Source organism: Corvus cornix, chromosome 4 (genome assembly GCF_000738735.6).
Source record: "Corvus cornix cornix isolate S_Up_H32 chromosome 4, ASM73873v5, whole genome shotgun sequence".
NCBI classification, from domain to species: domain Eukaryota; kingdom Metazoa; phylum Chordata; class Aves; order Passeriformes; family Corvidae; genus Corvus; species Corvus cornix.
Genome location: NC_046334.1, coordinates 10,474,389 through 10,495,780, shown reverse-complemented (window position 1 = coordinate 10,495,780; position 21,392 = coordinate 10,474,389). Strand labels below are relative to the sequence as shown.

Here is a 21,392-nt window from a genome sequence, read left to right as displayed (position 1 = left end):
ACAGTGGGATTTTTTTTGTGAGTCCTACAATGACAACTTCTAATGTTATTTATGATTTTAGATTTAAGATTACATGTTGGTGTTGATTTGCAGAGAAAACCAGACTGCCATTTGAAAGTAACATTACTATTACCTTTAAATAACATGGCTCTACATTTATCTGGGAATTGCAATGTTAAGCAACATCAGTCAATGACCTTGAAAGTAGGACTCTGGAAAAAAACGAGTATTAGAATTATACACTCTGGTGGAAGCGACAATACCTACAGAGAGGACAAGGGATATGACTTCCAACGAATTTATAAAAGTTAAAGAGATTTTATTTCTGAACAAGATGAGACTAGAAGAAGAGTGATGGAGAAGACTCCTTAGGGTCTTGACATACATCCAAGGGTTAGTAATTGCTGTTTTTGTAACTGTTCTATCACTTCCCATTCTTCTGGAATCTGAAATAAATCCTGAACATGCCTCTAAATCATCAGGTGAGTGCTTCAGATGCCTCAAAACCACCCAGTCATTGCAAGAAAGCACTAACAGTAGTCCAAGTATTGCGAGTCTTACAAAATTGTCACCCACACAGACAGAAACTAGAAACTCCTTTAACTCCCTCACAGCCTTTTGTTAACTATATGGAATTATATTATAATTCCTATTATAATTATTGAAAACAAGTGATAACAGTTTGTAGCAAAGCCAGTTTATTAGGTTTCTGGGATTGTGCCTTGCCTGCCCCCAACACATAGTAAAGAACCCAACTTTACAATCTGGTAAAGCGAAAATACACATACAAAGTATTCAGTACTCTGACATCCATTCTGTGGGCAGATCACCACTGAAAGCCAGCAAGCAATACTGAATCCTGCATTACTGACCATACTGCCTTGATGGCAGAACCATTAAAACATGCTTTGTACTGAACATGGAATTACACACTTGAACACCATTTCCACACAGTTTTCATGACATGAGGGCCCTTATTTACAAGTTGTGATAACTCAAATTAAAACTTAACAGATGTGCAGGTGTTTCAGATCAAATTTAACAGTAACACTGCAGCTACATTATTTGCTTACCTCAACCCCCAACCTGACTGACTGACTTTAAAATTCTTAATTCTGGGATATTTATTAAAAAACAACAAAACCCAAAAACAAACAAAAAACCACCAAAACTTTCTGACATACTTAGTATACAAATAATTAAGAAGGAACCTTCTCAGAAAAAGGATTAAGGATATGAGTGAAAAACAATCTGTCCAACAGGACTGTAAACCGTATTTATTTACAATAGTATAAACATAAATTTAAGATCAATCCTTTTCTTAAAGAAATCATTAAGGACACTAGTGTTAAACAGGTGATTTGTTTCTGAAACAACTGTAAATTCTAGTCATGTAAGGTTCAGAGTGAATACAAAAGTTCCCTTTTACAAACTTTTCCTAAGCAAAAATAGTCACAATTGAAGCAGCTTTATACAGGAAAAAGTATTACCTTTTGTTTAGATTCTTTTTAAACATCTTAATCATATTAGACCAAATTAAATACTCTTTCTAAATCTAGAACAAAATCAATGCATTTTCTTCAATATAAGTTGCAATGAAAGTACATCTCAAGAATTGTAATAGTTTACATAATAATAGTTATCTTGTTTCAGTAATTTGTTTCTAATGTGATCATTACGGTGGCAGCTTTTGAACTAGCCCTTCAATTTAGTTTCCAGTAAGCAACACATGCTACAAATGGCCAATAAAAAACCTTCATTTATACTTCGAAAACTAAGTCACGAAACACTGTTTGACATGGCACATGAATGAAGTCATAGATTGCGTTCTATGGCTTACATTTCACTTTATGCAACTATGTGAAACTTAGCACCATTTTTATTATGAAACTTAATCTTCAAATAGAACTGGAAAAAGCAGTTGTAACTATGAGAACACAGAAAAAGGTGGTTCAAGAGGAGGAATTTCCCTCATCTGACCCCTACTAGCTCACACTAGTAATGCCAAGGGTGCCCTACATACAGTCACATTATACAAGCAGGTTTTAGCTCAAAAATCTCTAACAGATTATATACTTGGTAGATTTACTCCATATTTCAAGACCAAATTTCATTTGTGTTTGGAAATATTTTAAGAATGTACCATATTCCTAAACATTTCCATTCCTGAAATATGTTAACAAGTTGGCTTTTCAAGATATTTAAAAAGCACTCATGATCTCTAAAGCCCCGCAAACCCCAATCTTTGAAAACCAGTATGCTTTTGCCAAATTCACCCAATCTTTTACTTACTCAACTGTTTTTACTTACCTCTGAGACACTCAACTCAAATACAGCACCTTTAGAAATATATCATTTAAATTTTAGTAAGATCAGAGAATTTATGGACAGATGGAGTCCCAATTTTTACCCCAAATCCTGTGCTACAGTACTTTCCATAACATGGTTTAACATAACAGTTTTGTATGACATGCCCATTATGAAAAATTAATGACGTTTTAAGTATCAAATAATAGGGAGAAGTTTGTCAATTCCGTTACCACTGCCATGAAGAAACAGACCAAGTTCATAGTGGAACAACAGCCAAAATCTAGCAGGTTGCACTGACACTGACAGCCCGAACTTTGACAGACCTGTTTTTTTTGTTTTTATAATAAAAAGGTACCTGCTTACTAATTTCCTAGCAGTCACCTAATATTCCTTCATATGCCAAAAATCTCCCCACTTGCTGACCCAAAACCCAAGTTCCCTGGTTGTCACAAAAGGCTCTTCTACATTATTCCAATGCCAAGTAGCAACCAAAAGTATTAGTAAACCAATCTACTGTTTATAATCTTACCACAAGTGATGAGAATAACCTCAGGCAGCAAGAGCTCAAGTAGAACCACTTTGTCAAACTTGACAAAGTATGTTCCCATATATTTATAGTGAAACTTAGTAATTCAGAAAGTACAATTACAAAGTGCAAGAGCATGAGATGGGCACACCTACAACAGGTAAAATAAAAAACACATTAAAGTGCCAAAGAGATTTGCTATACTTGCTACCAAAACCTGGAACTTTGCCAAGATCATAATTTTGAAGCACTTGCAAACAAGACAAGGTGATAGCCAGCGACAGTATGACCTAACACCAGCAGGATGTGGTAGGTTTTGGTTCAGGCTTTATACGTATTTCATCATGATCTGGGGGTTGACTAAGCATTAAAGGCTTGTGACTTTTAAGCTTGTGAGCCAGCGTCATGAATATGGCCTCCACATGGTCATTGTCATTGGGGTTCTTGGCAGAGGTTTCAAACAATGGCATGCTGTGAGTGTCAGCAAACTTCTGGGCCAGGTCCGTGGGCACCTGAATAGCACTTCTCAGGTCACATTTATTTCCAACCAGAATCCGTGGGGTATCATTGGCAAGAAGGTGCTGTTTGCATTCCTCTATCCAGGATGGCAGGCTGTGGAAACTGGCAATGTTTGTCATATCATACACAAACACCACAGCATGTACATTCCTGTAGTAGTGCTGCACCATGCTCTTCCTGAAGCGCTCCTGGCCTGCAGTATCCCATAGCTGTATCTGAAAATGGAAAGATAAGGAGAGGAAAAAATGTTTTACTACTCATCTTGGAAAATAACACAAATTATCTGTAGCGAGGGGAGTTACATGATCACAGAAATCTACTCTTCTGAATTAATCATATTGACAAGTTTGTGCTGAAGAAAATGGTTGCATTCACACAATTTTAGAAACTTTGGATTTCAAAGCTGCTCACAAGCAAGGCCAGGAGGAATGATGACACAACTTGAGAGAAAATACAAATTTCTGAAAGTTTATCGGAGCCTGTATTTTTAAAGATTTTTATAAAAACAAATCCTGAAGTCTTAGCAATAGCACTTTTGTTTGAAAATGAAATATATGTTACTTCCAGTACAACTCTCAGCTGACATGACTTTTGTTATTGCCAAAAATAATATCATCTTCCCCAAAATTCTGTTGTTAGCATGACATTAACTGCCATGTAGAAGTAGGAAGAAATCAAACCATGGTTGATTTCAACATCAACAAAAACAGGACAAATAAATCTTTCTCTGCAGTGCATTGGAATCAAACCCTCCTGTGATGAACATCTAACTTAAGCTTATTTAATGCTTAAACTGGGACCATACTATGGTTTGTAGTATCAAGGCATGCATAAAAGGAAAAAAATAAAAAAGCATAAACCTCCTGTTGGTGTAACATGTGACGATCATTTCCAGGTACACACCATTCTGTCCAAACCAGACTGAATGTATGTGCCAGAAGCTTAGTCAGAACAGAAAGACATTCAGAAGAACTGAAATGCTTTCAAATTTCTGGGGTCCAGATTGAAACAAAACAAAACAAAACAAGCTTTGAAACACCAGCAGACATAAGCAACAACTAACAGAAATTTTAAATACATTGATCATCCTGTGTAATGGCAGCCTGGAGTCCTCAGCTGTGTAGAGAATGCTACAGAATTGTGCACAGTGATGTTTACACAGACTTGCACTCCAGGAGACAAGGAACTGCAATGCCCAGCAGTCAGAGCCCCTTCACCTGCAACACCTGTACACTGTCAGAAATAAATTGCTGTGTGGCTCTATCATGCACACCTTAGTGATAGTGAAACATCTGAAAGATATTTGATTTCTTGGGAAAAAGCTGAGTCCTAGCTTCCTGTCTTATACAGCTGATCCCAGCCGAGGCAGTTTGATTAGTACTCTGGCTTTTAAGCAGAAAATTCTTCCTCCCTGGGAATGAAAGGAGTCTTCCTTAAGACTCAGAACTCAAGGAATACTAAATGTTCTGTAGACAATGAAGATAAATTTGAAATTTAATCTGTTCTCATGAAAGTCGCAGCCACTATGTAATTGTTGAAATTGTTCTCCCATTACCATAGCTCTGCATTCCTTTGATCCAAAAGTTTCAGTAAAACTTCTTTAGAAATTGTAAATATCTTGAAAGTTGTGTTGTTTACCACTTTAACCAGTGACTTTTTATATTAGAAAAAAGGAAGCCCATCTGCAAGGGAAATCTGCTGAGAGCAAGAAGATGCATCACTAATAGAGAGGATTACAGTATCACCTAAAACTGTTTTGAAAGCTACAACAGTGGAAATAGGGTAAAACTGAATAGAAGCAGATGCAAAGTCTTGGTAACAGTGAGTGACAATAAGGACTTTTTCTTTAAGCACAGGGTTCATCAGATTGGAAATTATTAAAATGGATGACAATCCAGATCCACAAGTCAATCACAGTATGTTATGAATCAGTCTGTGTGACAGACTGAAGAACAAAGAGTAAGAGATGTTTCAGAAGTTTTTCTGCAATATTCTATTCAACCCTGGTTATCCATCCTCAAAAAAACTCAGACTAGAGCAGGTGGGAATGGCAGCTACTGGTTGCATCAGGGGAACTGAGAATTTGAATGAGAACATCAGAGCAGCTTGGCTTTTGTAGCCCAGTCCAGTTCTCTGCAGCTTTTGATCCAGAGACTTAGAAAGACCCATGTGCAGCTTCTAAAAGGGTCATTAAGAATGTTAGGAAAAGGAAGGCAAGTTGCCCTGGCTCTGATCCCAGCAAATGGTAGTCAGTTGCAATCGATCTCATTTTAGAATGAAATCTCAGGTTTTGCCAATGGTATTACACTCTACACACAATTGACAGCATCTCCATGAGTCTACACAATTGGACTGAACACAGGCACCTAAGTTTGGGTAAGATTCAGTCACACACCCAGATGAGACATACTTCCAGTTCTGTGCACTTATAAAACATTATAAAGTCAGAAGACTCATAGAAAATGCTCATGAATTTGACAAATTAGAGAAAAAAGAAGCACAGACTGAAGCAATCCCATGTATAGACAACATTATGTTAAGGAATCACTATAGATAAATCTTGGAAAATGCTGTATCAAATAAATTTAAAGAGAGAGTTAATTTTCACAGGCAACTGTGGGCTAACAATTCTCTCCCCAGCTTATTCACAGAGTAGAAATTGGTCATGCTTCAGTCAAGCAGAGATCTTTAAGTGTATTGCCAGCCTTGGGTAAAGATGGGGTGTTGAGAGTCTTTCTGAAGAATGGCTAAAAAGCAAAGGTCATGATGACACTGTAGGATTGATAAAGATGCAGACTTGGCAAGGATACTAAATCCTTGTGCAAGGAGTTGTACAAATGACAGGATGTGAGTCCAGATAAGTAAGCTGAAAGAAACCATATGGAAGAGAAAAAGATAAGACCACAGTGATCTCATGGAATAGCTCCCACCAATAAGGAGCTCAGCTTTTGCAATATGTATGAGCTAATTAGTAGTACTATAAGTATGTGTAGATTATTACAATAAACGAGACTTGCTGACCACAATGCCGTGAGGCTTGTCTCCCGCGACTCCACCCAACATCTGGCGCCCGAACAGAAGATGTTGCCTTATGCGACGGGGAGTTGCGTTGGGTTCGGGTCCTGCAGCTAGAGGGACGGCGAAAGAGGTTGCGTACGGCAAAAACGCAGCGCCCAGCCGCGTCGTGCCTATCACCTCCGCGCCCGAGCGACCGCACAGGCGGGCTCGCCGATACGTGCTGCCGAAGCCTGGAGAGCTAGCAACGGTACCGTAAGTATGGAAAGGCAAGCAGCACAGGAGCTTTTTAAAGCTTTTTTACTTAAGCATAACTTTAAAGGAATTGATCTTGAGAAAGACCTCCCCGTTCTTATTAACGCCATGCGCGCTTCTTATAGTTTTTCACTGACCCCACTTCCATTCATGAATTAAGTTCAGTGGGCGCGCGTATGGGGATGAATTTTGAGATCTTGTCTTAGATGACGATAAGCCAGCTAAAAAGATTTCTAAACTATGGAAAGTTGTTCACAATGAACTTTAATGGTAATCAGGCAGAGAAAAAAGCGGCAGAAAAAATTAAGATTGCTCAGGATCGAAACCGTCATTACCGGCGATCCACAGTGCCTCTGTTTCTCTCTGGCCCACCTAATCCCCCCACCTTTGCTGCGGTTCCAAATTCCGCCTGAGGCTCTTGCCTCTGAGTCGCCTGCTCCACCCGCAGCCCCCCCCGCCGCCCGCTCGAGCCGGCCCGGGAGCTGCCCAGCCCCTGCTCCTCCACCGTCCCTTCGCCTCCAACATCGCGTCTCCGCCGGACTCGTTCCTCCGTTCGGCTGAACCTTTGTTAGGCCCTGAGCCTGTCCCTGGGGCCAGAGTCCTGACCTACAGCGGAGGCTCAATGGCTGGGGGCCATAGAGAAACTCTGGGCTGCGATTTGCTCGTGACAACGGCCTTACAAAAGAGGTGAGTTCTGACATGCTGAGCGCTGCACAATGACAGGCATGGCGTACCCTGTTTTATTTTGTCCCGAATCACACCAAGGGGGTGGCAGTATTGCGCCGGGTGACTAATCTTGATTAGAAGGCTGGTGGATGCGCTAGGCTCACGGAGCAACGGTGGGGAATTACAAGTGGTAACCAGTGAACGCAGTTAAACAGATGCTTGATATATATTTTTAACGCTTTTACGAACCTCTTCTTCCTGCTGACATATAAAAGGCAGTTACTAAGCTTATGTATACCCCGCATCAGCGACTGCTTTTTGGAAGCTCGCTGGAGGGGAGGAAGCCGCTATTACTGCTGCTGTCCCCAGGCCAGCGGCAGATCCCTTGAACAGGTGTTACAGTAGCTGACTCATGGGTGAAGGGGATCACATGAGAGTAGAAGCCAAGCGGCACTAGGACCTGCCAAGCTACGGAAAGCTATGGCAGTTGCTAAGAAAGCAATGGATAAGGTCCGAGCCCAGGTGGGATCCCCGATGTATATGAGCATAAAACAAGGCAGAGAGAGTCTCTAGGCTCTTTGTTGACAAAGTTATGGAAGCCATTTCAAAAGCTGGGGTTCAAGAGCATATGCATGACCCGTTGCTTAAACATGCCTTTTACAAAATGGCATCAGGCCACCCGTGCCCTTATTAGTTCTACCCCAGGGGATTGGACTGTCCAGCAACTTTTAGAAAAAGCTGCGACCATGCCCACTGGCTCGCAACTATCTTAGCACAAGCCTTAGAAAAATTAGGTGAAGGGCTTAAAGAACAGGCTATCAGTTCTCAAAATCAGGTTATGGCAGCCCTTGCTCCTCTCCAAGCGGCAGCAGCACGTCCTCGCCAAGCTCCAGGTGGCCCATGAAGTGTTATCACTGCAGGACACCCGGTCACATCCGTCAGTCCTTGGAATACTCCTATTTTTGTCATACGCAAGAAGTCTGGTGCGTTTCGCCTTTTACATGATCTTCGTGCAGTAAATCAACAGATGGAATTTATGGGGGCGCTACAACCTGGTCTCCCCAATCCGGCTATGTTGCCCCAAAACTGGCCTCTTTTAATTATAGATCTCAAGGACTGCTTTTTCACTATTCCATTGCATCCAGATGACACCAAGCGCTTCGCCTTTACCTTACCTGCCCTGAATAAAGGAGAACCAGCCAGGCGATTTGAATGGACTGTATTGCCACAAGGGATGAAAAACTCACCTACTTTGTGCCAACTGTCCCCTATGGGTTCCGGCTAAATGGACTAAGCCTGTTGTCACTGATGAGCAACCCACAACAGGAAAGCGAGAAGAGTACAGAGGAAGATCTCACAAATCCTGCAGGAAGTTGAGCAACGGTTTCGCGTTACCTTCCTTGTGGAATCTGAACAGGAGATAGAGGATCATCTCCTTCCACATCTGCAGAGACATTTCTTACGCTTTTGCCAATCTGCTTGCTTTGCATGTAATTGTAGTGATCATAATGCGTGGGTAAGATTGTTTTGCGGAGGTTGTAATTTACAGTGGTGGGTCCACCAGCGACATCTATCAGAAGGGTTTTGGTGTCAGTCTTGCAGTTTTCACTGGCACCGTGAGACGGCTCAAGGAGCATTGGTACAACTCACAGGCAAAAATATCATTGACAGTTTGCAATTAGTTGAAAATCTTGAAGATCTGAGACTAAGAGAATTAGCGTGGTCAGTACAGCATTTAGCAAAAAGGATCTTAGCAGATAGTTACTCTGTAGTTTTGCAATCCTCCTGCCAACTAAACATTGGGGTCCCCATTCAGTGGCAAGTTGAACCAAGAAAGTGGGATCATGTTTGCCGGCGGTTTAAGCATCGTGCTGCTAATCGCAGGCTCAGTAATGGGTCACAACCTTCCCTACCCTCCTAAGGTGTTTGACCCTAGAGATAATATCTGGGTTTCCTTGGCACGCGAATTGAACACCACAACATTCTGTGCCTCCTTAGCCACACCCAGTACTCCATTTTTGACATGCTTAGTTGGAGTACCATTAACAGATAATACATGGCGCAACTTTGTAATCGAGACCCAGAAGCAGTTCAAACCTATTTGGCAGTTGAATTCCACAAAAAATATTACTCATGGCCTACTAGACTATGATATCTGGGATGATAAACTCCCGGTGGGCCCTGAGCCACAAGAAATAGAACTAGTTGATTCCCTTAACGCTACAGCCTGTATCTATATTAATAGTTCACGCAATTTATGCCAAGAGGGCAGCCTTAGTGGCTGTCAAATGAATACATCCAACCCCACCTTGATTAATCCTGTTGGCAATGCTTCACAGTGGGACTTAGAATGGTGCAATGTTACCGTGAGAAATCGATCTCTTGCAGCCCCTGGAACGTTTTTCCCTCGAAAGTTACCCAGAGGGTTTTTCCTAATTTGTGGAAATCGTGCCTGGTCAGGTATCCCATCCAAGCCTGTAGGCGGGCCCTGTACCTTTGGCCAACTGAGTCTTGCACTTCCACAGCACCATCCTAATGCTACACATCGAATACGATGGAAGAGGTCCTTAGCAGAAACTATAACATCTGATTGTGAGGATGACCTCACGTTATGGAGCAAATTAGAAGTGCTTTTTACCTCCCTTTTTGTTCCTGGTGCAGCTGCAGCACGAGCCCATCGTCACTTAGAAAAACTGACATGTTGGGTAGTCAAACAGGCAAATGGTACCAGCCGAGTGTTGTCTGAACTTGCAGAAGACCTGAGTTCAGTCCAGCACGCCCTGCTTCAAAATAGAGCAGCTATAGATTTTTTACTCTTAGCCCACGGCCATGGCTGTGAAGACTTTGAAGGAATGTGCTGCATGGATCTTGAGGATCATTCTAAGTCCATCCACGCCGAAATTAAGAATTTGATTGAACACTCCCAAAAGATAAAAAAGGACTCTGGATTTTTCAGATTAGAAGGACTTACAGAGTGGATGGGCTTAGAAGGATGGATGAAAAGTGTGATCAAATCTTTAATGCTATTGCTAATCATTGTTTTGCTTGGTTTACTTATGCTTAGCTGTATAATGTCATGTGTAAAAAATTTAATTTTGAAGTCAGTCAATATGACTATGATCATGCAAAAAGAAAACGGGGGAAGTGTTGAGAGTCTTTCTGAAGAATGGCTAAAAAGCAAAGGTCATGATGACACTGTAGGATTGATAAAGATGCAGACTTGGCAAGGATACTAAATCCTTGTGCAAGGAGTTGTATAAACAACAGGATGTGAGTCCAGATAAGTAAGTTGAAAGAAACCATATGGAAGAGAAAAGATAAGACCACAGTGATCTCATGGAATAGCTCCCACCAATAAGGAGCTCAGCTTTTGCAATATGTATGAGCTAATTAGTAGTACTATAAGTATGTGTAGATTATTACAATAAACGAGACTTGCTGACCACAATGCCGTGAGGCTTGTCTCCCGCGACTCCACCCGACAATGGGGAAATTAAATTAAAGGTTTACATAACTTGCAAGTGAAGCTTAAACTACAGTTCTTCCTAAATTTCATTTACATGCAGCACTCAAGCTTGAACAGCATTATCTCAAATTGAAGATGTTAATATTCTTGGCACCGAGTCATTTGCACTAAATCCTTTCCCAATGTTGAAAACTGTACACTTTAGAAGTTTCTTTTTTCCTCTTTAGAGGTGAACTTGAGGAAACTGTTCCATTTCTACCTCTTCCCCCGAATATTTTCTCTACTGAAAAAAAATACTGAAAATGTTCACGTTAATGGGTGTGCACTGATGAAGTAACATTAAGATTACTATTTCATTGTTGGTCCAGTAACACCCATCTTCAGGGGACCACAGTTTTTATAACAGCCCTTTAAAGTATATAGTTTGATTGATTGGTTTAACAGCATAATTCAGCTAATAAAACTGTACAGAATCCCTTGGTCATATTCCCTAAGAAAAACAAATGGCATAAAAAATATTAAATACACTGACTCAGCTATCACATCGCACCTTCTGATTCCGTTCTATGTATCCAGAAAGGCTTTTTTCTAAACAAGGACTCACTTAGTATGTGTGTTTTATAACACACTGGTAAAAACATAACTGGCCTCAATGCTGTCTCCTTTAACAAGACAAAAATTGGAATAGCTCAAAGGTACAGAACATGATGTTCGGACTTTCTTCTTTGGATTTCATTTGCATTTTGCTCTTTTAATGTAGGTCAGTGAAGACTAACATCATTGTTTTCTTCAATTTTCAATGCTTAGATTAACTGAGGAAGAGTAAAATTTAGAAGGCAGAAAATCCGTTTGTTGAAAGTTTTAATTTACTCATCACATTTAGGCATCAGTGTTTGATATGAAGCTGTTCAGCCTACTGTACAAGGAATATACTTGTTCCTATGTCTTGGAATTCTACACAATTACTGTGTGGGAGATCCTCAGTGAGAACTGTGCTTGTGTTCCTGCCAATGACACAGCACTTTTCCAGCTGTCAGGGAAACACACACTGCTGTAGCAGCACAAGAAAGAACCATCCAGCTGGCTGGGGGAAGGGAGAAGAGGGAAGACACTACTTTATAACCTCCTCCTTCGATGCACGAGGAAAAATTCCCTTCAGGGCACAGCAAGGACTACAGTAATTCAGTTCATCAGAGCTTCTCTCTCTTCGTTCAACTAGCATTGCTGGAGCTGATTGCTACACATCAGGAAGGTGAAGAGGAGTGAGAGAAGTTGCCAAAACCGCCCAAAATTGGTTCAAACTTGACAACACTCCCACTAAAAACTAGAGTCCTGGCCATAATGACAAAATTCATTCCTTTAATGCTGAAACAGAACTTGCACAAAACAATGTGCCTCAGAACAGCCTCCTTCACTTCTCCACCTTCCTCAACCAGAACTGGTTTATTTTACAGGTAATATTCTCAAGAATGCAGCAAAACGATCTACAAAAACATATATAACAGAATGGCACAATAACCTATGTGAAGCATCTTAGAGCTGTGGATTACTCTATGCTCTTCTTCACTTCTCTCCAATGAAGGCCAGGCATCATTCAGAGGTGATGAAAATGCCAGTCAATAAGATGGTGCTGACAAAACAATATCCCTCAGGAGTTCTCTCCTCTGTCATGAACAGCAACGGACAAAGGAGTACAGAATTTCAGCTGTCAGACAAGTTCTAGTCAGTGGTTTTACAAAAGAAAACCAAAAAAACCCCAAAGATTCCTATTCACCTTTCATTTTTAGTTGAAAAAGGATATGAGATAAAAATCCCACAAGAGCAGGAAAGCAAATTGGCTCTCCTATTCTTATATATCCTCCATAATTTCTTTAATCAGTAAATAAGCAAGGAAAAACTACAGCTTTCAGCTACATAATGGTAAGCTGTAATTATAACGTCTGATGATAACAAATGTCCAAGTACAAGCTCAAGACTGCTGTTAACTTCCTTTTTCTGCACAAATGAACTTTTCTCATAAAAACAAACTGTAATACAGAAGCAGACTAGGATTCTGTTTAAAACCATGTTGGTAAATAAACTGCATTTGTAAGCTGTTACAGAGTATTCTGCAAATGCCTGTTAGGATCAACATACAGCAAACTTAACAGAATCGTACAAATTAGAAGCCGAAACACATTGCTCAATCCTGAACAATATTCGATTGCCTAATATTTTTAAAGCAAAATTATCATAACAGTGGCACCTACACAGCTTTGTGGTGTTGAAGGTTAAAGCAACTATGATGTCTGATGAACAAAGAAGCAGAATTTCTCAGAGGCAACACGCTGCTGATACCAGGCACAAATAAGACGAAAATACTGCTAAGAGATCTATATATAAGTCCATTGTAAAGATAAATTACTGATTAACACTTGACAAAAAATGCACGAGGGTCTGGCCTACGGTAGGAATTGGTTCATCATCACAGAAACCTACATCGTGACTACCTTTCCAACAGGAGCAAGGCCAAGCAGTAGAACAGTTTCAGGGCAGACACAACGGCGGCTGCTGGTGACGCGACCCCGCCGAACTGAACTTCGGGGGTACGACGGTGACAGAAGGCCTGGAGACCGCTGCGAGAGGTGCGGCCCGGAACATCCCGCTCTCCCTTCTCCCGGCCGCTGGAGCACTGCGCCAGGCGCGGGCCGAGCCGGGCCGGGCCGGGCCCGGCGTTGCCCCTCCGCCCGCCGCCCCCTCAGCCCGGGCCTCTCCCGGCGCTGTCCCGGGCCGGGCCCCGAGGTACCTTGATGCGCTCGCCGTCGATGGTGACGGCCCGCTCGCGAAAATCCACGCCGATGGTGGCCTCGGTGCGCTGCGGAAAGCGGCCGGCGCAGAAGCGGTAGGTGAGGCATGTCTTGCCCACGTTGGAGTCCCCGATGACGATGATCTTGAAGATACGCGAGCGGGCAGGGGGCAGCGCACCGGGGAGCGCCCCGGAGCCCGTCAGGCTCAGCTCCAGCGAGGACTCGACATCTCCCGCCGCCATCGCGGCCCCGGGAGAGCCGCTACGGGACCCAGAGAGAACCTGCCGGCCACCCACAGCGCGCGACGCGTCACGGCCCGCCGCGGGCCGGTCTCGCGAGAGTGCGGCGGCCAATCCCCGCGGGCGGGGCCTGCGCGCGCCGGGGCCAGTGCTTGCGTGGCCGACGCCGGCGCCAGGGGGCGCTGCGCGCGCGGCCCCGCGCACTGAAGGGGCGGGAACGGGACCCGCCGGGAATCTCCGAGAACGGGAAACAGCCGGGAATATTCGGGGCTGCGGCGTGCGGGGAGAGCCCGCACCTCTCGGGGCGGCCTGAATGCTGCGAAATGTGGAATATGCAAGATTTTCTTAAAAAAGGTAGTTCTGTGATGTTTGGTCTTTGTCCACTTTCCAGCCTCATCAAGGAGAAGGGAGACAATCCATGAAACAGAGAGCCGCCAACAAGTTCTAAGTGATGGCCAGGTGTTCCAAAAACAAATTATTTGTTGGTAGAAATGCTGTTACGGTTTGGGGCTAGACAGGCTTCAATATTCTCAGACCCAGGGGGAGGTTAACAAAGCTTGGGAAGAAGGATGTACCTGTGGACACAGTGGATGTCCCATAGTGCACACCAAAAATGCAGAATTTAGGGGCCACAAGGACATCTGGCAGAACTCCCCAGATAAGGAAGAAACAAATGAAGACAACTCAGTAATTGTGCTGAAATCGGCTCCAACTGGGTAACAGGTAATTCCGGCAGGGGCAGATCCCGACCAGTTCACGGAGCAAGGACCCAAAAAAGGACACCGGCCCAAAAGGAGAGAGAGACTGAGCATGGGGTTAGTTACCATGGGAAATGAGAGAATCATTCACCAGCAGAAGATAGAATACTAATTAGTAAGAGAACTATGTAACTTGTAGCAAACACACTAATCCCTTTGTTTGCTAAAATGTATAAATAGGAAAATGATCTGAGAGTTGGGATGCTTGATCTGTGGAATGCCATGGAGCGCCAGGTTTGTGCAATCTGAAATAGATAATGTCTCTCTTGAGTAATTATTGGCTTGTTGCACACGAGGTGACAAATCCAGTTTTTGCAGACCACATGGGGAGCATCCACCAGGAGTTGCATTTGTGAGATGTTTGCATCGATGGCGAATACCCAAAGACAAGAGACCTGGAGTCAGAAGGGGAAGACCAAGAGCATGAGGGCTTGTTTGTAATTGTGGGGAAGGTTTTCTGTGATAATGATGTGACTCAGCCTGCAGTGTGTGGTGTGATGCCGCAGCCCAGGCTCCCCTCAGTTGTCTCAGTGCTGTACAGTCCCACCTCCCTCAGCCTTTCCTTTAAGAGAGGTGCTCCAGTCCTTTAATAACTTCATAGTCCTCTGCTGGACCTCCTCCAAGACCTCCATGTCTCTGTTATCCTGAGGAGCCCAGAACTGGACACAGCACTCCAGACGTGGCTCACCAGGACTAATCAGAAGGGCAGGATCACCTCCCATGACCTTGCTGGCAAAGCTCCGGGGAGCGCTGTGCTCCAGCCTGACTGCGCTGCTGCTGCCATTTATAGTCAATAAGCAAGTTATCCCTGGCAGGGCAGGACACTTGAATTCGAAGGGATTGATGTATCTCTCAAGAAGTAGGAAAGTGTGGCATTGCCTTAAAAATCTGTTAACTCACCAAGGGCATCAACACTGGTGAGAGGTAAGATGCAGACGTTGAGTTTAAGCAATGTCCACCAGCAAAAATTTTTAAAGAGTTTAACCCCTACAATGGAAAACAAATGTAGATTACAGTAGTTGAGAGAACTGTTGCCCTAACAGGGCGTTTGCAAACTGATAGCTGAGCCAGAATTCCTAAGGTTTAGATCAGATACCTAATAATAACCTTTGAGAGTCCTCCTCTTTTACCCTGCTACACATGCCCCATACGACTTGGGGTTTCTACCTGCACAAATAATAAATGATCCTGGGATCCTATAGAGCAACTGTCATGTGGTTGAAGGACAGTGCTTTGAGCAACCCATTATTACTCATATAAAAACAACAGGGTAGATAAAATTTAAAAAGCATTAAAATATCCTGAGTTCAGAGCAACTTCAGTTACAGTGCCCATCTTAATTTTTGTCACTCCCTTTCCTCCTGCCCTTGGACCAATCCCTAAGACTGTAGAGATGTTCCTCCACCCTGTAGTCCTCTTCTGAGACAGGATGATGCCATTTATGTTCTCAAACAATTAATTCTGTCAAAGAAAAGGAGTAATTTTATTGAAAGGAGATTGAAGGGTGGGGGGAGGAGGTTGTGCCACCCTCAGGTTCCTACTGTCCCTTGCACAGAATTGTTCGTTCTTGCAGCCAGAATGTAAAATGTGTTTGGCTAAGGAGAGGAAGCACAAGCAAGCCCATCTCTATAGCCCAATGATCAAAGAATTATAGAAATGGTTATTCTGGTGACGGGTACTCTGATGTGGGCTCTGTCTAGTGTGCTAAAAGGTGAGTTTGAGCAGCTGTTCACGGGGTCTGCCAACCACTCATTTAAATGATTTTGATCTGGGTTATGCCAGGAGGGCCAAAGTGAATCAGAATCAGATCTGAACTCTTCAACAGCTCTTGACTTCTTTTATGTCAACAGCGAGGACTTTAAATGGCAGAATCAACACACCACCTAGTGGCTGAGGACATTCGTAGTCATTAGTACTCGGCTAATTTTAAGCGGACACCCCGAATACCTTGGCAGTGAATTTGCCTCACGATGCTGCCAACAGCCACCATAGTTCCTGTTTTGTTAGCCCTGAGACAGAATCTCCTTCACGAAGAAGACAGCTGGCCCCTGAAACAATGGACTTAGAGTAAATAACCTAATTTAAACCTGAGAGTTTAAATTTTCTCTCAGATGTGGATGCTTTTGTGTGAGCTATTTCAGTGTGGTACTGGAAACTTCATCACTTCTGCTATACTTGAAGGAATAAAGATGTTTATTAGATCCTTACATTTCATCCAGCACAGACTATTTCTGGATATTCCTTTTCCTTTCCAATATATTTGGAAACCAGCAAATAGAATTGAATTTATTTATAGTAACAGAATAAATTAAAAACGCTTCTTGCTATAAAAGCTTTTGAAAAAGCTTTTGGTTTTTGTCTTGTGCAAGGACAAGTACTTTCAATGGGCTCTTCAGATGTGCTCAGTGAATGAACATGCAAGAGCCTAAATTCACAGCTATTTTTATTTAGCAGACGTAGAATATTTTATGAAAGGGGATTCTGAAAATAGTTGCAAGTCTCTGGACTTGCTTAGCATTTCAAGAATAGTTATTTCTGTTGTCTCTTGAAGGAATATTTAAATGTGTTAGTCCCATGCAAATGCAGAGTGTTCAATATCTAAAAAGAATGTCTACTAGGTTCTAAGTTAAGAAACAAGTAAGGGGCGAAAAGTGTAAGTCTAAGGCTGTCTCATTTACTTGTTTTTTTCTGAAGGTATCAAAAAGTTTCCGGGTGTTTCCTGGTGATTTAATGACAAGTAGTTTAAAAATGCTTTTAAAGTTTCTGCAAAGATACTGTACCTCTGACTTCTGACTTCTTGTGGGGCTTTGGTATGAGGCTTCACAGCCTTCATTTTTGCAGGAAAAAGTCCTGTGGTTTTGCAATGAAAGGTTCTACTACTGCAAGACTTGACTCTGCAAGTCTCAAGGAGAGTTTGACCCCCCACTAACATGTTCCTTTATGACAAAACACAGATGGCAGAAATGTTGGAGCTGCAAAGAACAGCTTTTTAGGAGATGGGGTCCAAGGACCCTGTATGTCAGACTGAAAAAGCGTTAACACACCGTATTGAAATCACAAAGTCAAATGTCTCATTATCTTTGCACTGAAAATGAAGTTTTGACACAGCTGCTTTACTGCCAGTTACCAGACTGTGCCTTTCACATTCACTTCCATGCCCTTGTTCTTGTCAAAACTATAAACCAGAAAGCTTTCTGAAAATTAAAAGCAATAAAAGCTTTCCCATTTTTAGTTTGTGCTTGAATGTTTTTCTCATTGCATGTCTGGAATGAGCCTTAAGCCTGTCTGGGTAGCTGATGTGACAACTCAGTAACTTCGGCATCAAGAGCTTGGCACAGAAACCTGGGCTCTTCACACATCCCAGTCTTGTAGCAGCACTGCCTGCACATCCTGGCTCTGGTGCTGGGCATGCCCTCTGCCCTGGTGGGACGGCTCATCCAAGGGGAATTAGAAAAAACAGGGAGCATCTTGACAGCAGAGCTGCAGACTGCCAGTGAGCAGCAAAGTGTATGTTAAACCAAAAACTGTGTCCCTGCTTTCTCTGTCCCTGTCATTGTACATGCTGTGCTTAAGGGTGTCTGTATGTCCCAAAGGGTCATCAAATGCCATGAGGCTTCTATATTTACCTGTGTGCACCAATGCCCTAATAAATCATCCCCAGGCAGCAAACAAACCCAGTTGTACTGTGATCTCCCAGAGATTTGCATGCATGTTGATACCTTGACTCACAAGACTTTAATGTAAGGTTATATTGTGCATTTTATTTTCTGGTAACAGGTTTTTCTTCCAATAGTTTAATCCCAGGGTGTGGTTTTATTACTTATTTCTGCAAGAATAAGCTCTTCTCCTTTTCACCAGGCTCACTATTGTAATGCAGGGCATAGTCCTACTGTGATTTCAGCTAAAACATTGAATAAAAATACACACAGTCATGGTTTCATCCCAGCCAGCCACCAAATCCCACAGAGCTGCTTGATCACTCCCCCACCAGCAGGAGCAGGAGAGAATCAGAAGGGTAAAAGCCTAAAAACTCGTGAGTTGAGATAAAGACAGATTCATAGGGAAAGCAAAAGCCACACACACAAGCAAAGCGAAATGGGAATGAATTCCCTGCTTCCCATGGGCAGGCAGGTGTTCAAGCATCTCCAGGAGAGCAGGGTCCCATCACACGTAACTTGGGAAGACAAACAGCATCACTCCAAATGTGTCCCCTTTCATCCTTCTTTCCCTTACTTTAAATACTGAGTGTGATGTCACATGGTCTGGAATATCCCTTTGGTCAGTTGGGGTCACCTGTCCTGGCTGTGTCTCCTCCCACCCTCCCAGGCAACCCCAACTTCATCACCAGTGCGGCAGCATGAAAAGCAGAAAAGGCCTTGGCTCTGTGTAAGCCCTGCTCAGCAATAACAAAAACATCTCTGTATCATCAACCCTGTGTTCAGCACAAATCCAAAACACAGCCCCATAGTAGCCACTGGCACTGCACAAAGGACACCCCTCTGAAAGAACATCAGTCTTCAAGGTGTCAGTCACAAATACCTCCTTTTTGAGAGGGCTGCAGGTGAGGGAATGTTCAAAAGCAAATAGTATGATGTATTTGTGCTATTGCAAATACTATGATCTCACCAGGAAGAACAATTTATAATGTATGTAGCAAAAGAAAAAAAACCTACCCCAAAACAGATGGGGCCCATGCATCTGATAGTATAGGTAGGTATGAGACAAAAGCTGTATTTTTCTGGTGATTTGCTAAGATGTCCTTTCAGATACCAGATTTATACACTTTTTTAGTGTATTCAGAATATAATCCTTATAAGTAAGGATAAGTACTGCTTGTTTATGACTTATTCCAGTGGCTTCAGTCTTTTGTCTCTTCTTAACACTTGGCAACAGCCAGTGCCTGCAGCCTGGCACTGAGCTCAATTTGCCTCCTCAGCTTCAGCCCAGCTTACAGCACAAGGCTGTTCCTCCATATAGGTAAATTTAGGTCACCATGCGTTTTTCACGTTGCTTGTATGCAATTTGTGTAACTGCAATTTAGAAAAGGCAGGATGGTTTCAGTGCAATTGGGGTCCTGCAATATTAAACAGAACATAAAGGACATGGTGAAAAGACCAGGGGACAAAACAGGAATTCAAAAGTACAAACAAGTTCACTCTGCAATAAGGCAAAGATTGGGTTTTTTTCCCCAGCTCAAACATTTCACTAAGATATTTGGCTGATACTGCAAGTGAAATGAGATGCAGAGTTGCAAACGTTTGATGATTCCAGTGAGGAAAAGAAATACTTGAAATGCACGTTATAAACAGCCAGAAGCCAACATTTTCCTAAAATTTTATAAAAATTCTTGCAGGTTATAAAGACAACGGTAAGAAAAAATAGCAAATAATTAATAAAAGCAGCCTAATAGATTATAAGGAGTGTCTGGTTTAAAGCTTCATATTTTTGCAATAAAATCATACAAAAAAACGTGCAGTGGAACAGAACTGTTCCTCCTTTCAGGGACATCTCTGTGGTCCTCTTAGAAGAATGGGGCCATGGCTCTTGGTTTTGGGATGTTCAGGAGAAAATACCAGACACTGAAAGAGCCCTGACAAACCCACCACTTGCACTTACCATGGAAATGCCAGTCTTGCTGCACGATCCACTCAACAGCCACATCATTGCTCCCCATTTACTTTCCCCTAAGTAAAGAGCATTTACACATCCCCTGGGTTCACTGCATGAAGGCAAATTGAGAATAAAGGCACTTTGCATGCACTCCAGCATTTTTGAGGGACAGAGGAACCTCAGAGAGATGTTGTCTTTCTGCTACTGCACATGGGGCCTTCAGAACAGATTCCAGAAGCATAATGACATGGTGGTAGGAAGATCTTTTATACCTGATGGAGTGGAGGGGTACTGATGGAAAGCCAGAACTGAGAGATTTATGCAGATAAAATAATGCCTAACCTGCCAGGCTACCTTGGCTCCTCATAAATGTTCTGTGCTTCAAATCACAAGGAGCTGTTCCCAGAAATGGAAGGGGGCAGTTTCAAAGGATGAAAAGTTCAAGGCAGGCAGTTTCCCAGCACAAATGTTGCTTCCCTCCCACAGAACAATGAAGTTATGAGCACATGGATAAGGAAGGGATGCTATTTTTTAGGGGTGCTGGTTTTGAGTAGAGCATAATCTGTGTGAAGGAGCCCTTCCTGAAACAAGATCCCCTTTGTGATCCAAATGGGTGAATATGAGGATATCGCTGCTATCACTTCAAGTATCGCACCCACCACCTTCCCTGCAGGCATCCACAACCATAGACCCTGCAGGTGTTGCAGCCCTGGTGCTCCCTGGAGACAGGGTTAATCAGAGCTGTTACACACAGTTGTTAACAAATATGTTTTTCCAGGTAATCTGAAATGCCAGGTACACAACACGATAGGTTCCTATATTGCTGTATCTGCTTGGCTACTTTTGCTACAATTTGTCAGCATTACCGTATTTTGCATGTTAATTTATTAAAATCGCAAGATACTCTGGGACACTGGATCAGGAAAACTTCGGGATCAGAAGGGCTTATGGATGGGGAAGAGAAGCCTTATTTTATTTAATCCCCAAAAATTGTATCTGAGGAAAATAGCAAATGCTTTTTCATTCAGCTTGCCTCTGAACACCCATTTATCCAAATCCCCATATTGGCTCTTTGTAGTCTGAAAGCACAAAGGATTTTTTTGTTGTTGTACATACTGTTAGTTTCTGGGCTAGGATAGACAGCTCCCTGGCAAGGTGGTTCTTTTCCAGCCTGACTCCAAAGGGAGTCACAGCCTTTTCCTATTGACCTTTTTTTTCTTTTTTTGAGACCTGCACCCCCAG

The 21,392-nt window shown here is 42.6% G+C and overlaps 1 protein-coding gene across 1 annotated transcript; it reads right to left on the bottom strand.

Moving 5' to 3' along the window:
* Positions 1-675: 675 nt before the first annotated feature.
* RAB33B (RAB33B, member RAS oncogene family) lies at positions 676-13,872 on the bottom strand. The gene is made up of 2 exons (XM_039550930.1): positions 13,543-13,872; positions 676-3,570 (listed from the first exon to the last, which is right to left on the bottom strand). Exons 1-2 carry the CDS (start codon positions 13,783-13,785, stop codon positions 3,127-3,129), a joined length of 687 nt encoding a protein of 228 aa, XP_039406864.1. The 5' UTR covers positions 13,786-13,872; the 3' UTR covers positions 676-3,126.
* Between the last annotated feature and the right edge of the window lie 7,520 nt (positions 13,873-21,392).